This window comes from Falco cherrug, chromosome 3, assembly GCF_023634085.1.
Source record: "Falco cherrug isolate bFalChe1 chromosome 3, bFalChe1.pri, whole genome shotgun sequence".
NCBI classification, from domain to species: domain Eukaryota; kingdom Metazoa; phylum Chordata; class Aves; order Falconiformes; family Falconidae; genus Falco; species Falco cherrug.
In genome coordinates this window covers 106,938,784-106,958,749 of record NC_073699.1, presented here as the reverse complement: position 1 = coordinate 106,958,749, position 19,966 = coordinate 106,938,784, and the positions used below count along the sequence as shown (strand labels likewise).

The window sequence follows — 19,966 nt, the reverse complement described above, 5'->3', positions numbered from 1 at the left end:
AAAAAACCCAACCCTCAAAACTTCTACTTGTATTAGCACAATCACTCAGTCTCATACCTGTGGTGGACACAGATTTAGGACCAATTAATTCTATCCCAAGTGCTGCAAGTAGAAACATTAAGATTGTTGCTTTGGGTACAAAAGCTTCGCACGCTCTGTATTAATATTGAAACTATTAAATGGTCACATGCTGTAGTCTACAGATGCTTATTTTAATCAAGATCTAACAGAGAAACTCTGTATTAGAGCTGGATTTAGAAGCAAGCTGAGACACAGTACACTAAAACAGGAAAAAAGATCTAAATTTAATTAAGCTTTTCAGAGGCCCGCTAAGATTTTTTTTAAGAGGCCATTACTTGGGGATATATTTCAGAATTAGCCGTGAGATTTTTAAAGCATAACTTTTAATTTTTACAGTAGCTTCATCAATACATACTCTTGTCACGTACCGAACAGGACTCTTGCAGTTGCGCTTAATCCATTTCTCAAGTGGACTAATAAGGCACTTGGTGTACAGCGAGAGAGCAGCACGGAACAGCAGTTTCATGGTACTTCCTACGTAACAGCACGTCCTACAGCAATATCCAACCAGCCCTTGAGCTTTCGGTGCCGATCCTTGGGTGTTCGGTAGCGCTTCGGGTACTGCTCTGCTGCCCTTAAAACTGAAATAGATGTACAGGCCAGGCTTCCGCAGCAAAGCCACGTCTCACCAGGCAGGTCTTGCTGTGCTCCCAGCACCTCACAGACCCAAGGATGAGACATCAATTTCAACCTTATTAACATGCCTGAACTCATAAAATTAATTTCTCTGATACGAGAAAGGAGAGCAGATTTATCTGTCAAAATAATGTTTCTAAGCATTTTAAAAATGAGCAGAAACATTTTCTAACAACCCTGATCCCATTCCTTTCTTTGCAGGGTCAGCTAGAGCTTTCAGCTGATTTGAGGTGTTTAAGGATAGCAGTCAGTTTTAGAAGAGTGTACGCTTCCCATTTCTGATGAAGGAACCAAGAGTTTTAGAGCCTAGCACGCAAGTGGACTTGCAAGCTTTCACAATAGCTATAAATTTGTCCCATTTTAGCTGACAAAGTTTATCATGACAAATACATGGAAGAAAAAGACAGCTGTTGTAAACATAAAAATAGTATCTTTCTTACTATCAAAATACACGAGATCTCGGCACAGTGGCTACGCTAACCACCAAAGAACAGCATCATTCTTTGACTGACTGCATTGTACTTGTGGAGCGGACACCTGAGAAAGCTTTCCAATTCCTGGCCCTACTTCTAAATATGTCCTAACTGAAGCAAATAAATCTACACCGTAGGATTTGCAGTGGAAAAAACAAACACCATAGCCTTCCTCATCTACATTGCAATTTTTCTTTTTTTTTTTTTTTCTAGAAAACACATGAGTAAACAATTCTATAAAGCAGAATTCTATTTTACCCATTAATTGGCTCAAGAGTTCATCTATACAGGATCATAAAGGTCTTTCAGATAACTGAGATATGCACTTTGTAGAGACTGACATGTCTTTCCTTCTACACACGCATGTATTTTTCATTTCGCCTTAGGCTAGCTGCACGTCATGGCAGGTGAACAACGGTATTGTGAAGATACCCACATCATCGTTGCATCAAAGGAACCTGCGTGACTGCAACAAGCCTCATTTGCTAACGTGTTTCTAACGTGAGCGATCTAGAAAACCACAGTGCTGCACAGACAGCTAACACAGAAGTTACATTCTGCAGTTGCCAGACTAGGCGAGCACTGCTCAAGGCTGACAAACAGCCCCATGTCATCAAACGAAAAAGATGATACGAGTTGCCCATACTTTTAAAATTACTATTGACAACTGTAGGCCCAGTTACTAAGATGATGGAATAAATACTTGTCCTGTCATGGCTTTGAATATGTTTTGCCAGTGCTTTTATTTGGGCCCCCCTCTTGGAGTTGGGATCTTGCTTTCTATAGAGGGGCGTTGAGCTTTTGCTCCTGAAGGACTCGACTTCCTTAAATACTGGCCACCTGTTTTCCCTGTGAAAAGAAAATACAGATCGTTATTGCAAGCACATCTAGTCCGTCTTGAATTTTATCTACCATTTTGATTCTCAAGTTATATGAAGTCCGAACGGCTGACCCGAGGAATTAAAAGTTGGCTGGTATCCAGCCTGAGGTGTGTCTCATACCAGGAGCGGTAGAACTAAAGGCTCAGGGTTTCTTTCCTATCTCTAGGAAATTGCTCTGGAGCTTTAGCTGTACCCAGAAAGGATTTAAGCTCCTTCTATGTGTCCAAATTCTAAGCAGCAGCAAACTAACTAGCATTCTCGTTAGCAAATAGAAACAGCAAAGCTGCAGACAGACATGATTGTAGGTCCAGTTCAAGACTGGAAACCATTGAACATCATTCACTTCTGACAGCTGAAAGGGACAATTCAACAGTACTTTCCAGGAACTTGGAGTAGTTGTGAAACGCAGGCGTGTGGGAACATTTTGGCAACAGCCATGGCCACGTGTGTGGGCTGGCAGACGGCCAGGGCATCGCTGCTGTTTCTGCGCTGCTGTACTGGGCAGGCTGGAACTCCACTGTGAACTCGAGCCAAAGGACCTGTGGCCGAGTCTGTGTGGGAGCAGGACACCCCAAAGCGCCTGTGGCTGGGAATAAGCCCATGCCCAAGCAGGTAAATCTTGAGTGGCTGTGGCTGTGGTTATGTCTGTGCCGCAGCAGGTACCTCTGAAGGGACTGTGGCCCAAGGACAAGTCCACGCTGGAGAAGGTATGCCTCAAAGCATCTGTGGCTGTGGATAAGTCCGTGCTGCAGTAGGTACACCTTGAAGCATCAGTGGCTGTGCGTGAGGTCATGCTGGTGCACCTCAAAATGCGTGGTCATGGATAAGCCCACGACAGAGCAGGTACATCCCTGGAGGGACTGCGGCCGGGGATAAGGCCACGCTGGAGCTGATTTACTTCTGAAGGGACTGTGGCTGTGGGTAAGGCCACACTGGAGCAGGTCTACGGTGATGGCCCATGGATAAGGCCATGCTGGAACAGGTGCACCTCGAAGCGACTGTGGCTGTGGACGCGCCTATGCCGCAGCAGGGATACCCCTGGAGAGACTGTGGCTCGTAGCTGAGGCTCCACTTGGAGTCCCCTGTAAGGGACCGCAGTCTGTGGATAAGTCCAAGCCAGAGCAGGGGCAAGGGGGAGTTCATTGCAACGTTAAACCCTACGGGCTGGTCTGAAGGGACCAGGGGTGGAGACTGTAATGGATATACCTTTAAATTGTTGTAATCCATGATTTGAGTTTCATGTGATAGGAATTACTACAGCAGGAACCACCTGAACCGTTGGAGGACAGGCCTTACAAGAAGCAGTGCAAGTGCAGCAGTGACCCCACCTGAGCTGGCTTTGATGCCTGATAACCCCATACAACACACAACCTCTCTTCTCCTGAGTGAGCACCATAAGAGGTCATGTTCATGGACTAAATGAACTCAATGGACATTTTTGTAGACATTTTATAGACTTTTTTACAGGGGTGGTCCACAGACCAGTGGAATGCTATCTGTGTATTATATCAAAGGACAGGAAGGGTGATGGGGGTTAATGAGGTTGCATTGGAAAGCGTGGCATGACGTAAGTGGTATGCAGTAAGGGGTGGATACTGTCCTGGTTTCAGCTGGGACAGAGTTATTTTTTTTCTTAGTAGCTGGTGCAGTGCTACATTTTGGATTTGGTGTAAGAACAATGTTGATAGGACACTGATGTTTGTAGTTGTTGCTGGGTGATGCTTATACTAAGTCAAGGACTTTTCAGTTCCTTGGGCCCTGGCAGCGAGAGGGCTGGGGGGGCACAGGACAGGAGACAGGACATGGAGAGGGGACACAGCCAGGACAGGTGACCTGAACTAGCCAAAGGGCTATTCCATACCATATGGCGTCATGCTGAATATATAAACTGGGAGAAGAAGAAGGAAGGGGGGGATATCAGGCATTATGGCATTTGTCTTCCTGAGTAACAGGTACACGTGATGGAGCCCTGCTCTCCTGGGGATGGCTGAACACCCGCCTGCCCGTGGGGAGTGGGGAATGAATCCCTTTTTCTGCTGTGCTTGCGTGCGCGGCTTTTGCTTTACTTATGAAATTGTTCTTACCTCAACCCCTGAGTTTTACATTCCTTTCCAATTCTCCTTCCCACTTCTCTGAGTGAGTGGGGAGTGAGTGAGCAGGGAGTGAGTGAGTGGCTCTGTGGTACTTAATTACCAGTTAGGGTTAAACCACGACAGCAGGTATGAGCAAAGCAAGTATGGGGCAGAGGAAGTTAACTCTAGCAACAACCTGAACATGCAGTGAACTAAAGAACTCTGGAAAAATGTCTGAAGGAGGAAAGGTTTTGGGGTTACTGGCCAAAAGAGTTTTGGTGCTGCAGGCAGCGAAAATAGCCTGTTTAACTTGTGTGCTCAGGAAATAAAAGGATTTGGCATGTGCTTCATAAACAAAGACAACTGTTAAAAAAATAAACCACCTGACATCAGCATCAATTTCTCTTTTGTTGGTGAAGAAGCTGCACCATCATAAATTCTGCCTAGCTCCTGGGTCTGAATTGAAAAGGAAAAGCAGTACACAGCACTAACTATTCAATTCATCTTGTAATTAGGATTAGATTAGCATCCACTGATTGGACATTAGAAGCTAAATCAGGCACTCAGTTCTGTGTGTCAGCGTTCAGGAGCTTTCCAGAACGTTAACTATTTAGTATTGCTGCTGATTGTGCTATTCATGATCACGCTATTATGCAGGGAAAAAAAAAAGCCTGAACTGATCAAATTATCAAATACACCAGTCTCCCCAATCAACTGAACTGACGCTCTTGTTTTGAAATTATTGTTACTGAATGATTTTGGGAATTTGCTCCCCAAAATATCAGCATAAGAAATATCAGTTAGGTTACACAAATGCAAAAAAGGTGTTGAACAAGTAGTTAAGAGCCAGCTTACTCTAAAGGACGAAATACTTTTCTCAAGCAAAGGCCACACAGTAAAAAGTATAGTCATTATGATCATAAAATATTATCTTACCTGGCTGCAGCAGAAGAGTTCTACTCATTGTGGAAAACCTCCGCTGATTCATTTTACAGCCATTGTTGCCGATTAAGTGAGATTTCCAGGCCTAAAGTCAATTAAAAAGAAGTGATACTACAATACCAGCAAAGTTAGTCACTCTTTTATCTGGTCATTATACATCTTTTTAAAACATTGGGAAAATGAGAGTTGTATACAGACTTTATGGCAATAGCATTTCAATCTGCTCACTCATAAAAGCACGAGCACCTTATGACTTACAACTGAAGCAAATCAATATATCCTTGTTTTTAATATAACTTAAAAGGTACATCACAATAACCCCACCCCCCCCCGCCCCCCCGACAGATCCTAGAAATTAAAAGCAAGTGTCATTTGTCTTGTTTTTTAAATCTTCTTAATTGACACCTGAGTTCAAATCAGGAAAAAACAGTGTACAAATAACATGGAAAAATCTTTCATCTATACATATTTTAAACTGAAAAAGCCTGGATATAACTACAAGGTTATGACAATAATTAAAGCATTCAGCAACCTGAAGGTATAGGAGCTACTGTTACAAGAAAACAGGATGGCCTCTTCAAACTAGAGGCTAAGTGAAGTCCCTTACCTACAAGAATAGTTTGGGCAGAAGCAAGAAAAAACCCAAATCCAAACAACACACATTTCTCAACAAACATTTCAGACTTGGTCACAGTATTTTCTGAGCTCCTCATGATGGGCAAAGCAAAGGATTTGGAAGAAGCTTGGTTTTGGGATCAGAAGCACTACTCAACAGGCCCATTGCAAGGAAGAAAATTACAAAGATTGTGTATCAGCCATTGACATTTAACTGGATCTAATATGCAGTATAGAGTTGCTGGCTGCCTCCTGGATAGTCTTTTGCCAAAAATCATACACCTAACTTCTTATAATATAGCGTTGGATTAATAGAAAATACTGAAACAGGTATGTTACATATTTTCTGAACAGATCACTTTTTATATAATACTAATACATATTTTCAACTGCTGAAAGCATATTTTGGAGCTGGCATGTCAGCGATTTCATAGCATTAGGCAGTTACAGGGAAGAGCAGGTAGAAATTAGAGAGAGGCCATCTCAACTCTGTAGACAACTAGAGCAGTTCTTGCTTACTTTCTTCATGTCCATTTTTTCTTACACCCAAACCCACAGCACCTCAATCCTGGCTGCCCTCTTGGATGTGCTCAGTCCCGCTGCAGGGTTTTAAGCTGCGTGACGTCACTCCAAACACTAGGGCTGACAAATGAACTCACAGATTCTAGCAGTAGTTGGGAATTTGGAAAGCTGTAAGGTGTATAGCTGCCTATGCAGGAGGAGAAAGACCTGCACTGAACAGCCTGTAGCCTCGTGGTTCCCATATACACCTTTATGGGCAGAAGACCCCAGAGCATGAGGTGGCCATTAGGGACCCTGGCAATAATCCAGGCAAGTTCTTCAGGTGTTGGGTATAAGCCAGTGTCAGGACAGGCCACTAATTCAGCCCCAGTGACACAGCAGCATCAGACCCACCTGGAAGGCAGCCTTACCTCCTCTCCTGGGGGAAAGTTGTCATGGCACAACGGGCAATGGTTTGCCACGTCCTCTGGTTTGGCAGCTGAAGTGATTAGAAAAATAGCATAAGAATTACTGTAAAACAGGTTAATTTCAAATACAAGAGGACAACTTGCAGAACAAAGAGCATAAAACTATCCCATGGCTAAAACAGCTCCTACTCTGTCATTAAATGCCATCAGAGAAGACCTGTGTTTAATCATCTACATCAAAACACAAAATCAAAAGGGCTTAATCTGCAAGGTTGTGGTACAAGCTTTTTGTTCTCCTCACTCAGCCTCCCCACATACATTTATAGAAGCAAAACATTTCAAGTACTGGAAAACTCAGGCGCTTATCCCAAAAGCCTTCCCTCCTGAGGATTTACTTAAATTTCAAAATCCACAGTGCAGTACCTACACAAAAGCAGTCTGACTTGCCAAAGATACGCAGTATTTGAAAGTCTGACTGACTGGACCTTTAAGTTCAACTTCTCTGTTGGAAACTACTCACAATTGCAAGTCTTGCTCTTAATATGTTTGGGCAACTCGTCTTTTGGAAGGGCCTCAGCGCACCGCGGACATTTCCTAAAGCTGTCCTTTTTATCGCAGTCAGTCAACAAGTGCTCTGTCAGGCCTGCTATTTCCACCACCTGCAATAAAGCAAGAGGCACCCAAGAAGATTTGCACCTGTACTGAGCAAATAAGGATAGCATTTTAAAAAATGCTTAAGTCATTTTTTGGAAATTACATCTCACTTTCCAAAATGAGAGAGGGAAAATGAAATTTTAGTCTAATTATTAATACAATTTATAATGCTGCTCTTTTCGAAAAGCACTATCCAAGATCACACAGTTGTGTTCAGAATTAATCTACCTTAGCACTGAATGTTTTCTAGCACCTTAAAACCAGAATAACAACAGTTAATGTCTTGTAGTAGCTCTAGAAAGTTTATGCCTAACCTGCTTGCAGTGCTCACATCTGGTTAACATAGGGCAGTGTTTCCAGTAATGGAGATCCAATCTTTCCTCTGTAAAGGATTTGTCCCTTTCACCACAAAACACACACATGCTAGGAAAAAAAAAATACAAACATCAATAACATCAGAGAGAGAAATGAACCTCATGTCTTCTGTCAGGAAGTACTCTGAAAAATAGCTAAAATCTTGGCATGCCTTATTTCCCTTACATAGCACTGACCTTCAGTTGGGGCATGTACAGATACCATTATGTAATTTACCGTAAAGACAGCTATAAAGCATATGTTCGCATAGAAAAACATAATTCCACAAAAACACTGAGAACAGCTCACTGAAACTGGCTTTCATGGCTCCAGAATTTTGAAATGGCTTCTCTATGCCCTTATCCTACAATAACCATGAAACTACACTGTATCTTTGCCTTATTTTACACTGGCAGTTGAACATTTGTGGCAATTTCTTATCCCACAAGCAACTACTCAGAAAACAAGTTCAAGGTCACACTATCCAAGAACTTAAAGAAATCAACATCTAGTTGGTGATAACTCCAGATCTGTTAGAAGAGATTTTTTTTTTTTCATTGTTTCAATGCTGTAGGTATGAGCTTTGATCAACTGGAAGAACGTTATTACTGTTATTAGCTTGCAGGTTATATAAAGTGCTTAAGGTGATTAGAAGCTGCTCTTCTAACTTACTTAGCCACGTAATTTGCACCAGAGGAATGATCATCTGCAATCTCTGCTGCTGCAGGCTGTGGGCTTTCATTTACCTGGTAACCTGTAAAAAGAGAGCTATTAAAACTAAGATCACATTTTAATCAGTTCTTTTGCACGCCTAACAATACTGCTTCTTTGGATCTCAACAGCAAAGAACGCTAACAGAAGCACACCACTGCCATATTGGTAAACAAGCGCTGAAAGCCAACATACCCGTAAGCAACTGGGACACAAGTACTTCAGTGATCTATTACAATAAAATATTTAACTGATTATTTTTATATGTAGTAGATGATCTACCTCAGGTTGGGGAGAAATCTAAAATGGTTTCAGGCCAAGCCATGCTAATTTCTTATTAGAAATTAACTAGTTAGTTGATGGTAAATTTTCTTTCATGAACATTGTTACCTCTACAGCAGGTTGAGGCTCAACCACTCCAAAGTGTTCTGGCATGTTTTTAACCAAGATAATTCAATAATCTATTTAAGCATCTTACACTATTTCACAGACATCTTGAAATGTCTCTATTTTTCTTGATACTATTTGAAATTACCTACCTTGATTCTTTGGCTTCTGAAAATCACATTCTTTCTCCTATCAAAAAAAGACATTTAAGTCAGAAATTTGCTTAATGACTGTGATTGCTTGCCAGGGAGAAAGAAAGAGCAGATAATATTCTGATTTTTCTCTGGAATTAAAAGCTTAGAAGCAGAATCCATGCATTACAATGTTTGTGCTTCTGGTCCTACAGCAAACCTCTTGGGTAGCGAGGCAGCAATCTCTGAGGATGGAAAAATCAGTCCTACACCCTGGCACTGAGGTAGCTGACTACTTTTCTGAGGTTCAGATATAAAACTTAATGGAAGTGCAGCACAGCATGCTACTAGAAGGCCCTGACATGCTCAGTAGAATTCCTATTCTCTAGCTGGTACAGAAACACTTAAGAGTTGTAGAAACACTCTCAAATTTACCATCCGACAGACAAAGCTGTTATAAAAAAGAATCCAAATTTTATACTATGTAAGGAAAAACAACGCCTCAGATTTTAAACCAGACTGCTGAGGAGGAAAGGCAGTTAGTGTATTTCAGAGAACTTATCTTTTTTTTGTTTTTTTTGTTTATAATGAGACAATAGTAACGTTAGTTGTCTAAGCCTATGAAACCCATGGAAAAAAGAATTAAAAAAAAAAAATCAAACCCAAACTCCAGCTTGAACTTCTGCTTTTGTCTCCTTTAAAGCTGCCAGCTGATCTTGCAGAACTTTTATTTCTTCCTTCTTCTGTTTCTCTGCTTTTTCTGTTGCTGCCTTTCTCTGTGCCTGTCAAGAAATACTTTCAATAAAACACATCAGCATAGAACAAATGGTCAATGGAGTACAAGAAACATCCTGCTCAGTTAAATGGTCAGTCTGTTACAGTAACACCTCCCTCTCCCCAAATTCTTCTGTACTACTTGAAAGAAACACATAGCATTTCTTCTGTGCTTACTGCTTCCAAGGCTAGCCAGCATAAAATAGTATATGTGTATTTTCCAAAATGATTGTGTCTTATTTCAGAAATACCATCTCTGTAGGCTTTATTCCTAAGAAGCAGCATATATAATAAACTGAACACCAGCTTTTTTACACTAAGTAATGTTAATAACACACTTTATGATATTCTGCTATGTGCGTCACTCAATGTCTAATATAGCTATGAAATAAGTATATTGACCAGCTGAATGCAATGCAACTGTGTATGTTCTTCAGTCTTACTACGTACCCTGATTTCAGCTTCAGAAATTTTACCATCTATTTTAGTGAATCCATCAAAGAGTGTTTTATAGAGAACAGTCTTGCGAATGCTTGCATCATCTGGAGGAAGATATTCCAGTACAGCAGCCTTGTGCTTCCTGTACATATCAAAGATAATCCGCAATGCTGCATCGCGAACTTCATAAACTCTGTGCTCCAAAGCGCCTGTTGCAAACTGAAAATAATAATAATCATAAAAAAATAATATGTCTCTTTTCCCACATGTTTTTAAGGACTTGTTTATTCATCTAAGACAATTATTTCACTGCAGTGGGAAAAACCTTCATACAGACAGGTTTTTGCAAACACTTCTTGACCCAGTGATTGTTTTTTCCCCATATTGGCAAGTTGCTTCCTCACAAGCTTGTGTGCTGCCACCCTCCAAGCGGGGCTCAAATTCTCTTCAGCAACTCACCAAGCACTCCAAAACAGACGAACCCCAATAAAACAGTAACAGAAAAAACTTGACGTGTTGTGAACTCAGACTCCTACCTTCATGACGTTGGTGATGGTAAACCCCGAGTTTTCAGTTCCCATTTCTTTCAAGAGGTATTCCACTAACTCCGCTTGACTCATTGCCAGACGTCTTGGGGAGTTTGGTTTTAATGGTTGAACCAGATGAACTGGAACAATCTGAAGAGGTTTAACTTCACTGCACAGTGCCATTTCCTATAAACATACAGGGAGTCAGTTGCGTGTAGGAACATTAAATGAGGAAAATTAACTGTCTTTGCAAAGTAGAGTTATTCTAAGTTACCTATAACAAGTTCAGTAAAATGAAATAAGCCTTCCATAAGAAGCTTATAATAGCTGCTTATTCGTTACTTTCACAGCCAGAAGTGCAAACACTTTAAAGAGAAGATTATACAGATGTTTGGTCTTGCTTTTGGCATCAGAGAGAAAGCTATTGAGAAATCAATAAAAATCTTAGACGTTCTCAGATGAGTTCTAGAACTGGACTGTAAGAAAAATGTTGTAACTCCATCTGACACTGCACTACATGCAGAGGAGGGAGAAGTGCCACAAAGGATGCAAAGTCTTGACATCACATCAAGATGGATTCCAAGAGTGCTTCAGAAGACACATGCCATCTTATAATTTCTCCTTCTATTTTGCAAAGAACCTTAAGGGCTAAAATCTGCTGTTATTCAAAGCTCAGTGTTTATTTCTTTGCGGGTAGCAGTATGTTTAATAACCCAAAGCCCTCCTTCCTCCCAGTTCCTGTCAGCTGACAGATGCTCCAGCAGATGATGGTGTCCTGCAGTCCCTCTTCCCGAGGGCCAGATGCAGCTGTCACCACAATGGCTGCTCTCTGTTGGACATACTTATTTCTAGAAAGATGGGGCACCTTCCCTTGAGAACTGCTTATTCAGGCAGCATGTCATCTATCAGCAGCCATACAACATAAACACATTTTCCTTCTCTCCAGGCCATGCCCTGTCTACAGAAATACCTTAGTAACCATTTTCTCATTTGCTTTCTCATTCAATTACAGAATCTATTGCAAACAAATCAAGTAGTAGTAATAAAGCAAACCCATGACGTTTGGGTTCCAGCGGCACACCACACCACACAATAATGCTGCTAAAATTTTAGTTACATCTACAGTGAAAGAAAGTCTTTTCCCTCCATGTGCAGATGCAAGCACGGATAAATAACCCAGAGCCAGTAACTCACTCCACTCCTGGGACTGAACTAGCACATTTTCACACAGAACTCCTGTTCTTTCTTCTAAATTCCGCTAGAAAAAGAGACTGTAATTCTCTAGCAGCTATTCACAGCTGCTCTTTGTCAGCATTAAGCAAGGAACGGACTGTGTCTTTTAAAACGGGCATCTTTTCTATGCTTTTGTCAAGTTGACTTTCAGAAGTTGACTGTCAAAAATGGAATCAAATTACAACGTACTGCTCAGACTGTGTGGTACTTTCTTGCTCTCATCTCTGTAGACTACTTGCAGCAAAGAACACAAGAGTCACACGCTCCTTGCATCTGCAGCAGCAGGTTTTTTCCCCACACTGTCCCCCCACAACAGAGGTGACAATACAGGACTAGAAAAAACACTGCAAAGATACTAATTTGGTTCTACCACTTCGCCTTCCGTATAAGGTGTAATCCTTTACAGCAGCAAACCCTGGTCTCCAAGTGGAATCTGATTAGCTATTACCCACCTGTAAGCTCTGTGACATTCTTCATGGAAATAAAATGGTAATTTGAAGAAAAACACCTACTTGAATAAAGTTAGAAGCCATGAGGCGAAGGCGTAAAGAAGAGTCTCCCGTCCTAGAAAGCAAATTAGGAAGCGTTTTTTCCACACAATGAGAAGTTTCTAGTTTTCCCAGTTTATGTTTTGGTATATATTGGGTAATGATCATTTTTAGAAGTTTCAGGGCAGCTTGAAAAACCTAAGTTAAAAAGAAAAAAGAAACAACACAAATATCACACAGATCTCTGTTTTCAGACAATATTGTGAAATCTCTTCTGTAGTTCTAAAGAACAGCAGCAACAGGAATCTAGAATTACGGTAGCATTCTTAGTAGAAGCTACTTCAGATATCTCTTTTCCAGCAAACATGTTGCGAGGGCTTAGGTGAAAGGCTTCAGAACTGGTATTTTATAAAGAGTAACACAGTTCTTGATTTTTTTTTTTTCTTTTCTTCTTGTTTAACGCTTATTTGAAGCCCAAGTCCCCTTAGGCTAACTGTACTCTCAAGCTGGAAACTAGAAGTTACTTCCTTGCTGTATTTCAACTTGAAAAAAAATAATCTCAACCACACTACACATTTACTGCATCAGCAGCTGTTTCTCAAGCTCATTACTCAGCCCAGGACAGTATTTTCCACACTGCTGAATGCCAGACATTGCTCAGTCCTTGAGCCTAACTAAAAGCTGACATTCCAGTTGTGGGTTTTTTTGTTTTGGGTTTTTTTTGTTTGTTTGTTTTTGTTTTAAAATTTACTCCACAGTTGTTTTGCAAACTATTTGTTCGAAGTATCTTAATCATGTGGTTCTACAATTTTGGCTGCGTTCCTTATCAAACATATCACAACTTACGGAAGACACTATGTCTTCGATGGCTCTCCTTACAAGAAAAATGGCAGCCCTCAGCATGTTTTTTAAATCATCCTTTGGAGTGTTTACCGACATTTCCATCAGCTTCTTATATACTGCTAGTAACGCATCTTCTCGATACGACCAAGTTTTGGAATATGCTCCTGAAACCTGAACACAGAGCGAGATTATCTCTTAAAAGGTCAATACTGATATTTCAATATTTATTCAACATTTATATCTAGAAACAGCCTCAAACAAACATATGAACTTAAGCATGAAATCCCCAGGTGTTTCCTACAGGAACGTGGCTCTTATTAACAGTACTTATTTTTGAAAAATTATGAGAAAAATGGATTAACAGCTCAGGGTATAGGAACCATTTCAGGCAAAGTAATGGCTTCTCTCCCTACAAAAGACAGTGGCAAGTTATGGGTATTGTGGCAGGGTTCATACTCAAAAACAGTCTACTGGATACTACCTGCTTAATAGCTCATCAAGTAATCAATCATAAAAGCTGCAGCATCATGTCAACATTGAAAACAGGCACCCATATATCCAAGGTCAAATTTTAAAGTCAGATTTTTAAGCAGCAGGTCTGAACATGTAGAAAACATATCAGTAGGTCCTTGTAGATAAGCGCATATCAAATAACTCCACACAGATCACAAATAATCTATGTGTTATTTTGCTGTTCTTTACCAAAGCTTCTCCAAAAACTTCAATAGCGGGGCTGGCCTCCCTCAGTGCCTTCTCAGTTAAGGTTTCTGGTTCCCCAGTAATGCCACTCCTTGGAGTATCGCTGATATACTCTTCAGTCACCTCTGGCTCAAGGTATGCAATTGCTTCATCAGACTGTTTGCAGGCAGCTGGAAGAGGTCTCTCATCATAAGGCAAAAATTCAACCTAACACAGAAGATCACATCTAAGTAATTTCTAGAACAGCAGATTTTAAGTTCTTTCATCATTCTTCACTACCTGGATTCACCTCAATACATTGCTTCCCCCACTAAAACAGTGTCACTTTTACAATTAAGGACAGATATTGAAGTTCCTATAATAGCATTATGAAGAAACAGAATCAGCACCTGTGAATAAAATTTATTCCTTGTCTATAGAATACCATAAAACCCACACAAGATGCCTTTTGTGGAAGTGCATGCATCTACAGAAGAAATCACCCATTGATCAGAAGCAAGCAAGTAATGAACCTTTATTTGTTAAATAATTTTAAGTCAACGTACAGTTAGGAGAGAATACTACTACTAGCAGAGTCAACACAAGCCTTCTTTAACTTTGCCAAAAGCCGGAGCAGCAAAACCTAGAGGTCAAGCTAGATACATCAATTACTTCCTCTCTTTAGACATGACACCAAGACTTTTGTTCTACAACCACATTCCAACAAATTCTCTTGCTGCTGTAGATTCATCCAACGTGATCTTCAAGAAGGAGATTTATGAAGCCATTAACAGAGCAAGCAGAATTCAGCTTCCACTATATTGGCTGTGTGACCCCCGCTGAGTCATTTAATCAGTCTATTTGCTCCCATTCACCTATATATAAATCGGGTATAATCCCTTTTTGCCTCCATCTCAATGAATGTCTCTAAAAGCTTCCAAAGACATTCATGAAAGACCAATGCCAATTATTAGATGGGCACTGCTCAGCAATACAGTCAATTTCAGATACTACAGAAGCTGTGAGACTATCCGCAAAAGGCCTTGTTTTGGAAGATCAAATACAAGATCATTTGTTCCAATAGATTTCCACAGCAAGAGAAGTACACTACTCACACTTTCTTTGGGAAACGCTCCCCCAGAGGTTGTGGGATGAGTCACAGGAGGAGGAGGGGATTGATGGGGAATAATGGGCTCAGCAGAGGTGGGATCTGGTGACCTCTTTTCCAGCAAAGGCTCTGCTTTCCGCAGCTCTCCTTTTTGTGGTTCTGTGTGCTCACAAGGAGGTGAATTTGTACTTTTTGTGCGCTGAGGACTGTCAGTAAAAACCGTAGGTTCCAAAGACAATTCAGATGGTTTCTGAATCTGAGAGAAGGAAGGAGATTTTGTAAACCAAGGCTAACAATATATGAAAATCAGAGTTACTACAGTTATAACTCTGATGATCAACAAGGTTCTGGTGCGTTCAAGTAAGTATCAGGCCTCACTCACAGATGTTCAACCATTTCCACTGGATGCAGCTTTACGAAACAATCAGAAAGTAATTCTGTGTGGATGCGTGTGTGGAGAGACTATAAAGCTTCCTATTCTGGGAACAGGATAAAACTATATATATATATATTTATATATATATATATGCACGCATGCATGTATGCACACATGCATCTTATCGCATTAATTCTGTATGGTTAACCTTGAGGCCAGTATACGCCTGCTATACCCTGTCAAAATATGAGAAAGTATCTTATTAATCTGCATTGGGTAGCCCTGAAATTACCCAAAACATTCAGGATTCTAATGTCATTTGCTTGAGACCTTAAAAGTTTAATGTAATGTCATTTATGGAGAACTAGGCATGTTCACAAAGTGCCACATGCAAGCCTTTGGTTAGGGAAATCCACAATCCAAACAGAGAACTTAAAATTCATGTATGTATGATTGTCATAAAATACTTGCATAACAATTATTCTTCTTTGAATTTGTTTTGGTTGTTCTGCCATTTCTACTTACAATACCCACACGATAATGCCTCATGAATTAGGAATAACAGCACCCACCATCAGCTTGGCGTCCAGAAGATCGTGGAGCTCCAGCTGCTGATACACCTTCAGGCGGTATGCTTCCATTTGCTGTTTCCTCTTTTTAGCAAGATCATAATCCTCTTTCTCTACAGCGTAACGCTTCTCTACTTCATACCGTCCAAGTAGTTCCCCTACCTAGAAGATGGTATAACAAACTAGCTTGAAATCATATTACTGTACATACGTATATATTTCAGTATTTCCAGCCGAGTTTTTAAATCAAGCTATCTGACTTTAAAATTACTATTTTGAAACTACACTGGAAATCATTATGATTCCACATGAACACTAGGGTCCCTGGTGGACCACTGGAATACCGTTCGGATTCAGAGATAAACAGTCTTTCAACAACACCTTTTGCAAGTCTGCAATAGCTTGCTTGAGTTTCTTGGCATAATCATAGTATTCATGATGGACAGCTTCGCGCTTCTTCTCATCCAGTCTACGTATGATCTGAGCAACTTCTGGATCCTGGTACATGTCAAAAGCCAAATCGTCCAGAGGCGAAATGGAGTCAGGTTTCCTGAAGATATAAAATGAGTAACTTTCAGCAAATCCAAAATAAACCAGGCTGTGCGTACGTCTTCTCTTTTCACTAGCAGGGAACTAACAATGTATAGAAGTTGAAAACTACTTTTGACCGAGTAAACGTTTTGCCAGGGTGTATGCAAAAGAACATCCTTACCTGAGGTAAGTTCCATCTAACGCAGGATCATCTGATTTAATTCCTAAGTAATGGTCTATCAGCTTCTCTCTGGAAGACTTTGTAAGGGGAAAAAAACACAAAACCATCTTAATTAATCAATATCGAGTGCATGTTCAGGACAGAAATTCTGACTTGCCACAACCAACATAAGCTACGCAACTTACAATACTTATGTTTTGGGGTATACTGAAACAAGAGAATTTGGAGAGGCTGAAAATGCAAATGTTCAAATGGATTGTTTTCATTTTTGTACCTGCATATTAGGTTCAATTTTTGAGCCTTCTTTCTTCCTTCAAGATAACATTTAAACAAACCCATAAAAATCAACACATGGCAGCTCTGCTACAGCACAAAACTAGCAGAAGAAAGATGTATTCCATTACCCCAAGAACCCTGTAACTAAATATGTGTAGCAACAGTAAAGAGAAGGGATGCTTTGCACTTACAGTATTATTGCTGTCATTACTGTAGTCTGCTGGATCTCCAATAATGTTTATAGCTACTAGGGCAACCTGGGATAGATTTAAAGAAAACATAAATGCATAAGGTCATTACTTTTTCCATATCCTATTGAAACTGAAACAAAACAAATGGAACAACAAAAATAGGACCTGTGGTCTCCAGGGTGGTATGGAAGCAAAGAAAAGCACTAAGTGCTAAACGTGCTTCATGCTTCATTAAAAATTTATTACCAGATCTACAGACCACATTGTACAGTCCTCAGTTGTTCCCTTTTCCAGTCTGGGATGGAAGTGAAAAGCGTCACTGCAGAACTGAGGCAAAGAAAAATCAAGTATCTATCTGGCTGGCTGTACAACACTTTCACCTAATGCCACATCAGATTCTAAAGACTAAGTGTGACTTTGTAGCGACTACAGAGCTATTCTCAGAGGAAGTACTTTGTCTTCAGCACAGTCTCCTTTGCCGTCAAAAACTCAGAATGAAAGGCAGTAATGGAAAGTGCACTTGACTCATTCGTTCTGAATAAGTTGCATACACTTGGTCATGATTCCAGGTCACTTATAACCTCTCATTGGTATTTTTTGTTTTAAGAGAAACCAAAAATAACTGCAGGAGCTTTCAACCCACATTTTTAGCTTCTACAAACCAAAGGAGCAGATTTCTATGCCTGTTCTGTACTACTGAAACATCATCTAGCTTAGCAAGTAAGGACTCTTAACTCAGCTTACCTGACCATATACATTGTATTTATTGACATAATTTTTATGGAAAATCAGCTTCAGGTACTGGCCAACTGCATCCATATACACAGATTTTAACTCTCGTGCTTTGAAATTGGTCTTTTCGTTGTCTGAGAGAGGGACATAACTGAGAAAGAAAACATAACAAGTAAGCAGAGGAAACACACAAATACACAGCTGTATTTCTGCTCCTCAGGTTTGTGCTTCAGTACGATTTTAAACTGCCTCATAACTGAAACAATGCGTGCTGTCATCTGGCAAGATTGTTCATCTGTATCACGCTTCTTACACCTACGTCTTCATTACAGATCTAAGCACGTATGGAATCTCTTTACTGCTTCCAGCACAGCGTATCAACATCGCAGGCAAAGCATAATGAGTATTATGTCCTCCTGAAGCCTTTCTGATTAAGGTAATAAAATCATTTAGAGCTTTTTGACTTACCCTAGTCTGTGAAACCTCTCTGACTGATAAGGAGCAAAGTATTCAGGCAAGCTTTCACTGATGTAGAACTCAATCTTGCTTGAAATCATGTACTGGTGAGCAAGCAACTGCAGCTTTCGTATTCGACATCTCTCCACCAACTGCAGAATAATTTCCTGTGGATACTGACAGAGTCTGAAAACACACACAATTTCTGAATCATCTTTTTAAAGACGACTTCACTTCTAATTTGAGTAACATCTAATTATGAAACTTTCCAAAGTTATTACAATTTAAGTCAGTGTTACAAATATTCGTAACAAGAAACCAAAGAGTAAAGTAGAAACTCTTTTCACATTATCGCATGTATGTGTATGTTAAAGTGTCCCATACGTACCTAGAGGATGTGCTGAGAGGACCAGATTTTTAACACTAAGCCAAAGCAGCTGCAAACTCCAAGACGGAGAAAAGCAAAACCTGTTCCCTTTTTGTCTTTTAAAGGACTTGATTTAAATGCAATGTGATGCTTTTAGGTGCGGAACAAAATGCGGAACAAAATGCTTCCCCTCCCCCCCCCCCCCCCCCCCAGGACAAGGGTTCCATGGGATTAAAGTAACTTTTTTGGTTTTATAACTGGTTTGGTCAGGGATGCTGTAAACTACTGTGACCATGCATGGTATGTCTCCCACTCATTTGCAAGTCAGTGCTTCAGAACTAGGCACATTCCTCCCACTTGCAGTACCTGGGTGATCGCCATCCATTCACTGTTGGTGCATGAACCATCAGCTCTTTTGCGCTGAAGCCATCTTCCTCTCCTGACGAACTAACAACTACAAAACCGATCTTGTGTGGCATGCTGCAGAAGTAAGCTAGTCAAAGCGTTGATGTTTCAAGCTTAAGATAATCCCTGGAAGGACAAGAAAAGAACATTGAAACACTAGAGTTAAAGGACTAAATCCTGCGGTCCATCGGTCAGTAGATAATGACTACAAACCTAAATTTCCTTTAATGAATATTGGCATTGTAAACCGCACCACATTCGTATGCGGAGTGTTTTATTACTACTTACTGAAAGAAGAGTTTAGCTAACTTGTATAGCAGTTTGCCAATAAACTCAATTAAATTTGCTAATCCAAGATGGAGCTTGAAACCACAAGTTCCAAAACAAGCACAGGAGAAACCCGTACCACCCTCTGTGCTTAAGCCAATGGAAAAGCACAGTGAAGAACAGGGTCGGTTTAGCACCTTTTAACAGCCGCGCACACGGGGACAGCACAGGATGGGGTCAACGACCGGCGGGACAAGCACCAAAGACCCCCGCTCCCCACGCTGCCGCAGGGATATTATAGGATTAATTTCAGCCTTTGCCGACAGCCCCCCGGTCCTGCCCCGGCCGCCTGGCCGTGGGAGGCGGCAGCAGGCCTCGGCGGCAGCCCGCAGGCCCCAGAGGCTCCCGGCGCTGGCTCGGGGTCACGGCCGGGCCGGGCCACGGATAAAGCCGGCCTGCACGGCGGCCCAGAGCCCAGCGGCGGCCTGACCGGGCCCCGGAGGCGACTCGCCCGGCCGGAGGGGAGGGGAGGGGAGGGGAGGGGAGAGGAGAGGAGAGGAGAGGAGAGAGGGAGCGACCGGGCCGAGCCCCACTTGCCTCACTGCGGCCCCGCCGCCGGGTCCCATGGCAACGCCGCCCGCCGCCGCGCATGCGCACACA

At 41.3% G+C, this 19,966-nt stretch overlaps 1 protein-coding gene across 4 annotated transcripts; it reads right to left on the bottom strand.

Annotated features, from left to right (window-relative positions):
- Positions 1 to 385: 385 nt before the first annotated feature.
- On the bottom strand, positions 386 to 19,963 carry CEP104 (centrosomal protein 104). 4 transcript variants are annotated; one of them, XM_055704788.1, is made up of 22 exons: positions 19,904 to 19,963; positions 19,001 to 19,165; positions 18,280 to 18,453; positions 17,824 to 17,962; positions 17,080 to 17,145; positions 16,613 to 16,689; positions 16,282 to 16,450; positions 15,904 to 16,062; positions 14,963 to 15,211; positions 13,872 to 14,075; positions 13,173 to 13,340; positions 12,351 to 12,524; positions 10,615 to 10,791; positions 10,091 to 10,297; positions 9,529 to 9,648; positions 8,888 to 8,924; positions 8,310 to 8,391; positions 7,598 to 7,706; positions 7,150 to 7,288; positions 6,633 to 6,700; positions 5,080 to 5,170; positions 386 to 2,039 (listed from the first exon to the last, which is right to left on the bottom strand). In XM_055704788.1, exons 2-22 carry the CDS (start codon positions 19,111 to 19,113, stop codon positions 1,933 to 1,935), a joined length of 2,829 nt encoding a protein of 942 aa, XP_055560763.1. In that variant the 5' UTR covers positions 19,114 to 19,165; positions 19,904 to 19,963; the 3' UTR covers positions 386 to 1,932. The 4 variants fall into 4 exon arrangements, with proteins under 4 accessions (XP_055560763.1, XP_014134251.1, XP_027659083.1 ...); XM_014278776.3 differs by lacking the exon at positions 19,904 to 19,963 and adding an exon at positions 19,504 to 19,816; XM_027803282.2 differs by lacking the exon at positions 19,904 to 19,963 and adding an exon at positions 19,504 to 19,815 and having other exon boundaries at positions 9,535 to 9,648.
- Between the last annotated feature and the right edge of the window lie 3 nt (positions 19,964 to 19,966).

Coding starts and splice junctions, on each gene's coding strand:
- CEP104 (XM_055704788.1), bottom strand. CDS start 19,113: ATGCCACACAAGATCGGTTTTGTAGTTGTTAGTTCGTCAGGAGAGGAA. Junction 12,525..13,172: donor TCGAAGACATAGTGTCTTCC/GTAAGTTGTGAT, acceptor TTTTTAACTTAG/GTTTTTCAAGCTGCCCTGAA. Junction 10,298..10,614: donor CCATCACCAACGTCATGAAG/GTAGGAGTCTGA, acceptor TATTATTTTCAG/TTTGCAACAGGCGCTTTGGA.